The following is a 12,477-nucleotide window of genomic DNA, read 5'->3' on the forward strand; positions in this document are numbered from 1 at the left end:
AAACTCTAAGAAATGCAAGAATATTGATGGAATGTGCATCAGTTGTAAGTTTTACAGAAGGCAGATGAATATAATTTTACGTTAGGCATTTCTGTTCCTGACTTTGTTTTCATTGTTCATTCCTTTCTTCTAAGCATTTTCCAGTCACGGCATGTAATGAATAGAATTATTTTTTTCTTTTAATTATTTTAATAGGTAGAACGTAGATTTACTTTCACTCATTTTCTTTCTTCGCCAAAACAGTAATGGACCAGATTTCTTCACTGTTCACTATGTTTCATGCCACTCAGTCATATCTAATATTTGAATACAGCATCCTGTGTTGAACAAGCTGATATGAACAAAAGTTTTGTTTTCTGGGCAGAAATTTGAGCTTGGTTACGCATAATTTGCAATTCTACATTGCTGGAAAAAAATAAGTACACCCTTTGAGTTTTCCAGTTTCCTCAAGGTTTATTGTGCAACAGTGCATGTGGAGTACATGAAATGATTACATTTACAGATCAATAGCTCAAGTGGTTCAGAGATACTAGGTACTGAGCAATGCTGAAATAACCACATTAGTATGTGGCGTAGCCTTCAGAGGCAGCAATGTGAGCACTGATTCTGGCACCTAGTTGATCATACAAATGGCAAATACTGTCCTGGGATACGTTATACCACGCATGTTCAATCTTTTCGACTTCTTCACGTAGTTCTGTAAGAGTTGTTGGTTGACGAGTTACACGAGTCACTTCTTGTCCTGTCATATCCCACACTTGCTCCATTGAAGACAAGTCTGGAGATTGTGCTGGTCAAGGAAGTTGCTGCACGTCTTGGAGAGCACATTTGAGTTTCATGGGCAATGCGGGGGTGAGCATTATCCTGTTAAAACAACGGATCACTTTTGTGTTGCAAGGAAAGCAAAACAATGGATCTAACAACATTCTGCGCATATCAAGCATTGGTTAGCATCCACTCCAGAAACACTAAAGGTCCCAGACCATAAGGACCAGGGTGGGACCAGTGCCTTGGGTGAATACACTTTATGAGTGCTCACTAAGTCTCCATTTCACATGCAAATGACCATCGCTTGTGTACAGGTAGAATTTACTTTCATCCCTGAAGACCACGGTGCACCATTCCATCTTCCAAATGATACTTTGATGGCACCATTCAAACCGTACACATCTATGCTATGGCATGAATGGGAGGAGGACTGGAGGTGTGCCTGCCCTTAGTCTCAGTGCTAACAACTGGTTCCTAACAGTTCATGTTGACACCCCTGGGCTCACAAGCCCTCTTATCTATGCTGTGGTAGCTGTATGATCTGCCACTGCTGTCCCTACAATATGATGATCCTGGCAGGCATCTGTGCTGCTTGGATGTCCAGAACCCATCAGTGGGTTTGAGAATGTTCACAAGACCACCGATACCAGCATTGTTCAGAATTGTTGCACAGCTGACGCAGCACGTCCAACTCCGAAAGGACCATCCCGCCACTTGGAAGGCTACAATTTGACACCCTGCTAAGTTGCTCAGTTGGCTATAGGAAGCACATGTGTGTCTCTGTGGTATGGTTTCCTGCTTTCTTCACGCGTCTGCACCAAGCTGAGTCTTCGGGCCGTGAGCATTCCCTATTAACGGACAGACACAGATGGTGCTCTGGTAGCCATGCCTCTATGCTGTATCTTGGTGGACATGTTGAAACCATTATCAGTACATGTACTATCCCCCAGGTGGCATATGCTGTCATTGGATCAAAAGTGACATCATCTTCCCAAGTGTACAAATTTTTTTTTTCCAGCATTATATTTCCATATCTTGTCATTTTCTAGTTATTAGATATGAAAGCTTCAGTTCTTGTGTAGCTGCACTGTCTTACAGTATATATCAGTTATACAGTGTTAAATTTAAAATGGAAAAATATTGTCATTTGATGTGAATGCTCCTTTCATTTCATTGTTTTGATTGACGTATTACAAGTTAATGCATTTAGGATGGTTTATAATTTTCATGTTTCGCATTTTTCAGCTGCCTTTTGAAGCATCGATTTACTGGATACAACATAGTATGATGTTGATTGTGCCTTATTACTTACTCAGGTTGGGAGGTAAGATAATACACATATATGTTTTGCATTATAAGTTATCTGGTGCAGATTGTGCGTAAAGTATGTAAATCAAAGAACATTGTACAATGATGAACTGACTGAGGTAATGCAGTTGTTAAGATACAGACCTCATGTTTAGGAGGATTAATTTGCCCTGTTTGCCCATACCAATTTTGGTTTGCCATGGTTTTCCTAAATAATTTCTGGAACATGCCAAGATGATTTCTTCAGCAAGGCCACAGCTGATTACCTGCCCTATCCCCATAAAAATATACGAATTTATTGTGTATATGTGTATATTTTGAGCTATTTATTTTCATTGTATTACATTGACAAATTTTGCTCATTGTGTCATAATCCCTGGATGAATCAATAAATCGTATAAAATAAAATGTACATACTTTTAAAATCTAATACTCAATTGTTGGAAGTTTAATACGTGATAAGTATGCCAGAGCTTGTACTAAAAGAATAATTTTCTCTCACAATACCATGGGGGGAGGAGGAGGATTACTTTCTGTCCACCCTTTTGAAAATGTTGTAATGTAGTCAGTTACATTATATTTTAAAATTTCAGAGAAAAAATTTATTGTTTTTAATGAATCCATCTACTGGTTTCCATATATGTTTTAAATTTTTCAGTTAAACTTAATGTATAACTTTTATGTCTCAGTGGTAGATGTCACTGTCCCTAGAGAATAACATATTCAGTATTTCCAGGTTCACACACCAATACCTGTTTAGGAAGTGTGTTGAGAGTAAAAATTAACATCAGTGAAGAAATTTGATTTTTAATTTTTTTGTGGTGGTCAGGAAGTCAGTGTTACATATTACTCAGAGTGTGTTGATATTGATAAGAATGTGCTAAAAGATATTTTCAGGCTGTGAACTCTGCTGACACATCAGTACATCTTTGAAAAGTATACTGTTCACTTAATTTGACTACAATGAACAATATTTGCTTTTTCAAAATTGTTTAAGATGGGAGTAAAATACTTTTCTGTGATAATGCACATTATGGTATTGTTAGGACTAACTGAAAGTATAGGCTTTCAGATGAAAATTTAACAAGAAGTTAATCACTAATTAATTTCCTCTAACACTAAAATTGCCATCATTTAACATTACATATATTAAGTTACACTTGACCTAGTAATGTGACCTATCCACAGACAATGACTGAACAAAGGTTCAGAGCCATTCACATCCAACCTATCCTTTCATGACGACGACTTGCACTGATTAGACAGACTGTATGGTTGATGTTGAACACATTGTTCAATGTGGTCCCCACAGATTTTACATATATTTTTGATACAAATTTCAGGATACTTTATGAGTCACTTGAAGTGTTTGACTGTTCTTGGCAGTTCTTCATGGTTAACATCATGGTCCCAACTTGGTGGACGTGACAATTACTAACTCAAGTTTTCAGTGTGACATTGAGACAATGACAATTACATGACAGGTAAATACCAGAATCCAATTCTCCAGCAGTGCTATGTAACCATTCTCTTCCAAGGTATATCTCAGCTTAGTGAAACAACTGTGCCTCACTTGCCTAGCCCATCTACCGGCCACCCCTCCCTCCCCACATTCCTAGCTGGCATATCGGCTGCTTCCCTCCAAGCCAATAGCCACCCACCCCTAATCCCTCTCCCTCCCTCCTGCCTCTTTTTCCCTCTACCCATCCCACCTGGCTCTACTCCCACCACAACCGATCAACCTGCCAAAATGAGTACCATGTAGGATAATAGGGGTGTGTGCCTATTGACAACTCAACTCTTCTGCTTTTTAGTGATTGATCACCTTTAACCCAGAGGTATAAATATTCAGCTTTGTAGCCATGAGTGAATGAAGCTTTCTTGCACACAGTTCTGATCCTAATTTCCTTTTCATGCTGTTTTATTTATATATAGTCTTAATTCAGATACAAGTTGGCAAAATCTTGAAGCAATATCTGCCACAGAGTGAAGCATTGTTTGGCAATGAACCACAATCCACCCTGTTATGCTGATTAGTTATGAGCCTTCGGCCCCTATTCTTTCATGAATTCATTGTAGCATAGGGTATATACCATTGATAGTAAACCAAACGATGGAAAATCCAGGATGGAATGAGATGATGATAATATGAATATTATTAGGAGTCTGGCTTCGTGTGTGTGTGTGTGTGTGTGACAGTCTCTTTGTTGTGCCTATCTGCGACTCAGCATCTCCACTTTATGGCGAGTAACAGCTATCCTTTTCATAATAATGATAGTAAACCTTCAGGCAGTGTGTGGAGATACAGGCAGTGATCCTTTTTTGTTATTTCACTGTATTAATTTCGTATTCCTTGTTGCCCTTGGTGCGCTGTCTATATGGATGTTTTAGTACACAAACTCTAAGGAGATTCTCCGTGTGCCACCTCATTCCGTTCAATATGCAGAGACTTGAAATTGCTATTAGCATTTACATGCCACTTAACTGACTTTTAATTATTTAATTTGACGATTATCAGTTAGTAACTTACAATTGCTGAAACAATTTTAAGAAATGGGTTGTTGTCATGTTTGTGAAAAACAACCTAAATTTAGTGCCATAGATACAGGCAGTCCTTGCACAGACTAAGTCATGGAAGTGTATGCATCTGAAGTCAGACTGCTAAGCAATACATTTGTAATATTTAAACATTACAAAGTCATAAAGAGAGATTTTCCCAAATTTTTAGAAAACCTCAAGACACTGCTGCATCACTTATCAAACAGTAATATGCAAATAAGAAAGTTTAGTGCTTTAAGTGTTAATTTTTTGAAGTACTGTGAGCAAAAAAAGACAGACATATTTCTGAACTCACTGTAATAAATTTGTGAACTTTTACACCAGAATTGTATTGGACAGTAACAACTTAATTGACAATATTTTAATAAGTAAGAGCATAGTCGATGAAGTTCACAATCACCCACTTTTAAAAGGGGTTCCAGACTGTGATGGCTTCTTAGGTGTGAAAGATAACATGGTAAATTTAAATAAAGAGTTAACTAGAAAATGCAGTAGAATAGTTACTGATGTCACAACAGACGTCATTTGGAGGTACCTGCAAAGTAGTTGTTGGAATGAGTTTTAAAAAGCAGTAGACCTAAACTTCAAATTTAACTCTGTTTTTAAGTAAATTGTCTGCTGCTCCTAAGAGTCATGTCCATATGAAAACAGGTAACACTAATTGTGTATCAAAGAAAAACTTTGTGCAACAAAAGGCATTAAGTTGTTCTATAGCAGGAAGAGACAAGTATACAGTTGCCATAAGCACAAATATGCAACTGCTTTGATGTTATGAAAAAGTATTGTTCTTCATTCTGAAGAGTTGTAAAACTCAAAAGGTGTACACGTTGTTTAAGAAATTTGTAGTACTGAAAATAAAATCAAAACAATGTGAAGTGTAATTAAAAGAGAAACTAAGTAGCTGGCAATGAAAAAGATTAATTAGTAATTGAAGAAAATGACCAAATCCTCCACCATGACAATACACACACCAAAAAATGTTTTACATCACCCCAGTTCCCAGAACTTCTGAAGATAGATGTTGATCGTGGATATTGCATCAGACACAGTCTGTTTGACTGTTCAGAGATGTCACTAAACCCACCCAAAGATATAAACAACCATGCATGAGCAGGATGGAGGGGGTCTGACAGTTGATCAGTTCCAGTCATTCCACCAGGAAGGAGGTACACGACTTGTGTTGCCTGTAGTTCAACCATGCCTAGGCAGTCGTTACCGTGGTTTGATCGCGTCCGCATTGTTACTTTGTGACACGAAGGGCTCTGAACAAGCGAAGCCTCCAGGTGTCTCGCCAAAGTGACATTGTTCGAACATGGAGGAGATACAGAGGGACAGGAACTGTCAATGACATGTCTTGTTCAGGCCACCCAAGGGCTACTACTGCAGTAGATGAGCACTACCTACAGATTATGGCTCAGAGGAATCCTGACAGCAACACCACCATGTTAAATAATGCTTTACATGCAGCCCCAGGACGACTTGTTACGATTCAAACTGTGTGCAATAAGCTGCATGATGCACAACTTCACTCGCTATGTCCATGGCGAGGTCCTTCTTTGCAACCATGACAACATGCAGCACATTACAGATGGGCCCAACAACATGCTGAATGGACCGCTCAGGATTGATATCACGTTCTCTTCACTGATGAGTGTCGCATATGCCTTCTACCAGAAAGTCATCAGAGACATGTTTGGAGGCAACCCAGTCAGTCTGAACGCCTTAGACACACAGTCCAGCGAGTGCAGCAAGGTGGAGGTTCCCTGACATTTTGGGGTGGCATTATGTGGGGCCGACATACATCACTAGTGGTCATGAAAGGCGCTGTAATGACTGTATGATATATGAATGCCATCCACCGACTGATAGTGCAGCATATTGGTGAGGCATTGGTCTTTATGGACAACAATTCACGCCCCCATCATGCACATCTTGTGAATGACTTCCTTCAAGATAATGACATTGCTCGACTAGAATGGCCAGCATGTTCTCCAGACATGAACCCTATCGAACATGCCTGGAATAGATTGAAAAGGGCTGTTTATGGATGACGTGACCCACCAACCACTCTGAGGGATCTATGCCAAATCGCCGTTGAGGAGTGGGACAATCTGGACAAACAGCACCTTAATGAACTTGTGGATAGTATGCCACAATGAATACAGGCATGCATGTATCCAAGAGGATGTGCTACTGGGTATTAGAGATGCTGCTGTATACAGCAATCTGGACCACCACCTGTGAAGGTCTTGCTGTATGGTGGCACAACATGAAATGTGTGGTTTTCATGAGCAATAAAAAGAGTATAAATGATGTTTATGTTGATCTCTATTCCAGTTTTCTGTACAGGTTCCGGAACTCTCAGAAATGAGGTGATGCAAAACTTTTTTTAATGTGTGTACGTAGCAACTGTCACTGTGAGTCACTTTGTAAACATGACATAGAAACATGGTGTGGTCAGCTCAAAAGAAAAAGTGTGGTGGTATATTTGGCAACAGTACAACACCATTCACCATTCACAAGCATTCAGGCAATTTAAGATCATTTCACCTTATCCCAGAGACATCAGGAGAATAAGAAATTCTCTTAAAACTAAAAATACTCATGAGGTTGTGTTTCAAACAAAATAATAAAACCATGATCTTCTGTTGTAGCTATGTATTTAGCCATATATGTACTGCATCACTTTTGCAAGGCAACTTTCCAGACAGAAAATACTGTTTTTAGACTGCTATTCACTGTATCGAGACTGGTATTAATAAAAATCACTTCAAAACTTCCTGGCATGTTGAAACTGTGCTGGACTTAGACTCAAACCTGAGACATTTGCACTTCAGCAGTAAGTGCTCTATAGTGTTACAAATTCAAAAAGAGGAACAAAATTTGTCTTCACTGCCTACAGTTTAACCTTACTCTTGTGTGCAAAGAAGGAAGTGTGCAACTATAGTACTATAATCCATCTCTCTTGTAAATTAAAGTTATAAAAGCAAATGGAAATTGTTTATGTTTGACAACTTATTCTATTTGTATGAATATGTATTATATGTATGTGATTGTGTTGCATTTATTAAATTTTATTTGTATATTAAGGTTAAAGTTCAAATTCAATTAGGTAAGAGACCTAGATGTAGCCATGTTTTAACTGGAAAAATATATCTCATTTGTAACCCTTCTGCTGCATTCCACATCCTCACTAGTTGTTCCCAAATATGATCCACTGTACTTGAAGTATGATTAACTAATCTGCTGAGCTTGTGTTGTACTGATAGGTTGAAACATTTCATTGCATAATACAAAATATTAGAAAATTGAAGTTGTGACGGCATGCTGAAAATTAATGCCTCTGAATTTTTAATGTGAAAACTCCTAGTTTTTAAATCAAACTAACTTTATTAACATTCCACATCTTTATTTTTCATGTCTAAATATTTATTTCTCAACATAGTCACTCTGACGACAGACGCATTTCTCCCCATGAGAGACCAGTTTCTAATAACAAGTGAGGTCCATGGAGGTTTTCTTCAAGTTTTAAAAACAGATGAGAAACAGGTGGGTGTAAGTTAGGTACTGTATGGAGGATGGTGGATAACAGTAAGCACAAGGCATTGGATTGTTGCGTTTGTTGCAGCACTTTTGTGTGGTCTGGCATTGTCATGCTGAAAGGGAGTGTGCTCCATTTGTGGATGCACTCTAAGAATTTGAGCTTTCAGTTTTCTGTGGGTTTCACAATACATTGAAATAATTAAATTACACACCTCTTGTTACACACTACAGTTCAAATCTGTCTACCAGGTGTACCGGTATGAAATGAGCATTTTTTTGTGAAAATGAAACACTAATTTTGAATTGAAAAGTAAAAACATTTCATTCAAAGTACTGACCATTGCTTTCTATACATTTTGACCACCTTTCTGGCAATTTGTGGACACCACGTCAATAGAAATGTTTGTCTTTTGAAGCAAACCAATCAGACACCCAATATTCAACTTCTTCGTAGGAATCGAAGTGTTCCTCAGCCAATGCGTGTCCCATTGATGAAAACAAATGGTAGCTGGAAGGGGCCAAGTCTGGTGAATACAGCAGGTGGGTAGCAGCTCCCAACCAAGTGTTTTGATTGTATCCTGAACCAGTTTTGCTTTGTGTGCAAGTGAATTGCTGTGTAAATAAATTACTTTGCTATGTCTTCTGGCCCATTCTGGTCTTTTTTTGATCAATCCATAGTTCAAATAGATCATTTGTTGTCTGTAGCGATTAGTATTCACAGTTTCACCGGGTTTTGGAAGCTCATGATACGCCACACCTTTCTGATCCCACCAAACACAGAGCATTGTCTTCTTGCTGAATCGATCTGGTTTTGCAGTCGATGTTGATGGTTGTCCTGGATTAACCCATGATTTTTCCCATTTAGAATTCTTAAAATAAATCCATTTTTCATCGCCAGTAACAATTTGATGCAAAATTGATTTTCTTTCATGTCTTTGAAGCAAAATTTGACAAATGGTTTTTCGGTTTTCCAGCTGTCTTTCATTCAATTCATGTGGCACCCATTTTCCACACTTTTGGATCTTTCCCATAGCTTTCAAACGGCCAGAAATGGTTTGTTGTGCAACATTTAGCATTGCTGCCATTTACTTCTGACTCAAAGTATCATCATCATCCAATAATGCTTGCAATTCAGCATCTTCAAACTTTTTTGGTGGTCCTCCACGTTCTTCATTTCTTGCATCAAAATCATTATTTCTGAACCGTTGAAACCATCTTTTGCATGTTGCTTCTGATAGACCATGATCACTATATGCCTCGACAAGCATTCGATGCGACTCTGCAGCACTTTTTTTTTTTTTCAAATGAAAACAAAAAAATTAATGCTTTTCGCAAATCATCACTTTCTGGTACAAAATTCGACATTGTTAACACAATGAAAACATATGATGTTGTTTGTTCCATGACTTGATGTATACTAAATATCTTTGACAGATGTCATACCAACCAAACAAAAAAAAAATTAAGGCTCATTCACAACAAATGTTCCCTATCGACACATTTGTATCTTAACGCTCATTTCATACTGGTACACCTGGTAGAGGCAACTTCGCATCAACAAAGGGTGAAGCCAACCGAGCAATATGCAAGACACGTAATACCTGAACCGATATTGAGAACAGAATAAAAGTTTACAGGCATTACATTTCAGCAAGCACTCATACTTATGCAAATAGGGTCTCTCAGCAGTTTTTTTGCTGGTGGACCCTAAATCCAAAGTTTGTGATTTACTCCTTCCAAATTATTTAAATGCAGCTTTTAAGTTTTAGTAGTGTGAATAATAAGGCAATCATAAATGCCAGAGAGAAGGAAAGTTATGCTTTTTGAAGAAAGGAATCACTGGAGAGATGTATCAAACACTTCTCTTATTAGATTACTGCAGTAGGTGGCTTCATTAAGTGGTGCTGATTTGGTAAGAGAACTCACTAGAGAAGAAGCAGTTGCATGAATCTCTAACTTCTGAACACCACACTTAGAAGTGCCATGTAGGACTGGCATATCACATGTCCATTTTTCCTGGGTTGGCATGAAAATTCAGTAGATATTTAGAAAGCCATTTCAAGAATACATTTTTATGAAGCAATTTATGCAGATGTTCAGTCCAAGTGTATGAGTGCTCAGCTATGGGTCAGAGAGGCCCAGGTCATAAAGTGTCGACATCCAGAAGTGCCAGTGAAGGACGGCAGCCGATGTAATTAGCCCTGAGTCTAGATCACTATATCAACATTTTGTCACCCATCCACTGCTCCTGGTCTCCTCAACCCAACATGCCACTTTCCTGGATACTGAATTCCTTGTCTCTGATGATCCATACACATCCCTGTCCACAGTAAACATACCAATATTACCGTATTTCGACACTGTCATCCTTTCCATACCAAAAAATCCCTCCCGTACAGTCTAGTCATGTGAGAATGATGTGTATGCAGTGACAAGAACCCCCTTTCCAAGTATGCTGAAGGTCTCACAAAGGCCTTCACAAGCACTACCCTCAGACGTAGACTGTAAACCAATTTCTCGTGCCATGTTCCTACACACGCCCAATTCTCCCACCACCCACAAGAGCCAACTACAAAGGAACGCCTCCTTCATCACCCAATACCACCCCAGATAGGAACAACTGAATCACATCCTTCATCAGGGCTTCATCTGTCCTCATTTCCTGAAATGACATTGTACCCAAGATCTTTCCCACCCTTCCTAAAGTGGTGTTGTGTCGTCCACTCAACCTCCGCAACATCCTTGTCCGTCTCTCTTCCACTCCAAATCCCAGCCCCTTGCCACAGGAATCATATTACTGAGGAAGACCCAGGTGGAAGACCTGCCCAGTCCATCCACCTAGCTTTTTATATTGGTGTGACTACCAACTAGCTATCCACCACAGTAATGGCCACCACTAAATCGTGGCAAAGAGCACAGTGGACCACCCTGTAGTATGACATGCAACTAAATGTAACTTGCTTGACTTCAGTGGCTGTTTCACAACTCAGGCCATATGAATCGTCCCCTCCACCACTAGCTTTTCTGAACTGGAGTTATCCTTACAACACATTCTCTGCTCCTAAAATTATCCAAGCTTCAACCTATGATAACCCACTGTTTGCAAACCCTCCATCCAACAGTTTCTGCCCCTCTGTCCTATCAGCTCCTCCCAGTTCAGATCCCATCACTCTCACTGTGCGCCACACTCTGCCAATGCACCAGCCAGTCTTTTCCTTTCTCTGCTCCTCTTCTTTTCTGCTAACTCCCTCCCCCCCCCCCCCTGTCCTCCTCCACAGCCTCCTGACAGCCTTGTTATGTTGCCTTCTAGTCCCTGAATGCTCTGCCAAACAGCACTCTTCCCTCCCCCACCTATACCCTGCTAACCCTCCCCCTTCCCTGCCTCACTCCAGATTGCTGCTTTGGTTCAATGCAACAGTTGGAGTCTGGCCAGAGCAGCTGGAGAGAGCAGTCATTTGTGTGTGTGTTGTGTGTGTGTGTGTGTGTGTGTGTGTGTGTGTGTGTGTGTGTGTGTGTGTGTTTCCTTTCTTTTCTAAAGAAGGCTTGCCAAAAACTCAGTGTGAACAGTCTTTTCGTTGTGCCTGTCTGCAACTCAATATCATCTTTTGAATATTCCACTCTGGACGTTCCATTGTTCAGTAAACAGTAGCTCATGACATAATGAAGGCACTGACACTTTGGAAAAGACTGCTAGTTATTATTTAGTTATTTGACTAGGTTTATCATCAGATACAGACATGGATATAACCAAAGCAAAATAAGTGTACCAACACACACACACACACACACACACACACACACACACACACACACACACGCACGCTCAGAGCCACTGTCACCTCTGGATGCTAAGGCCTGACCGTTACTATGTCTGAGGTGAGTGGACTTTGCTGCAGTTGGTAGTGGGGGGAACAGCAGATGCTTTGTGTGTGGTGGGGATGGAGGGAGGGAGGGATAGCAGTGTAGTGGTGGGGGAAGATGTCAGAGCTGGCTGTGGTAGCATGCAAAGACATGGTAAAGGACAAGTTAGTAGGCTACTAGCTGTAGCATTAGGAGTCTATGCTGGCAGGGTAAGGAGGGGGAGGGGGTCAGAGGGGTGGAGAGAAGCAGAGGAGGAGAAAGGGCTATGCAGGTGCACTAACGGGATAGAAGGTGTGAGGACGAGTAGAGTAGGAGCAGACAAAGAGATAGGCAGCTGGACGACAGTGACTAGCGAAGGTTGATGCCAGGAGGTTTGTGAGTATGAAGGACATACTGGAGGGAGGGTTCCCACCTGTGCAGTTCAGAAAAGCTGGTGTT

The 12,477-nt window shown here is 40.0% G+C and overlaps 1 protein-coding gene across 1 annotated transcript in view; it reads left to right on the forward strand.

The window, feature by feature from the left end:
* Positions 1–12,477, forward strand: part of LOC124777663 (transmembrane protein 164) — a 165,670-nt gene that overhangs the window by 132,742 nt on the left and 20,451 nt on the right. Inside the window, exon 3 of the mRNA XM_047253145.1 lies at positions 2,014–2,092. Within this exon, the coding sequence (XP_047109101.1) occupies positions 2,014–2,092 (79 nt within the window). The remainder of the gene's footprint in view (positions 1–2,013; positions 2,093–12,477) is intronic.

This window comes from Schistocerca piceifrons, chromosome 2 (assembly GCF_021461385.2).
Source record: "Schistocerca piceifrons isolate TAMUIC-IGC-003096 chromosome 2, iqSchPice1.1, whole genome shotgun sequence".
NCBI classification, from domain to species: domain Eukaryota; kingdom Metazoa; phylum Arthropoda; class Insecta; order Orthoptera; family Acrididae; genus Schistocerca; species Schistocerca piceifrons.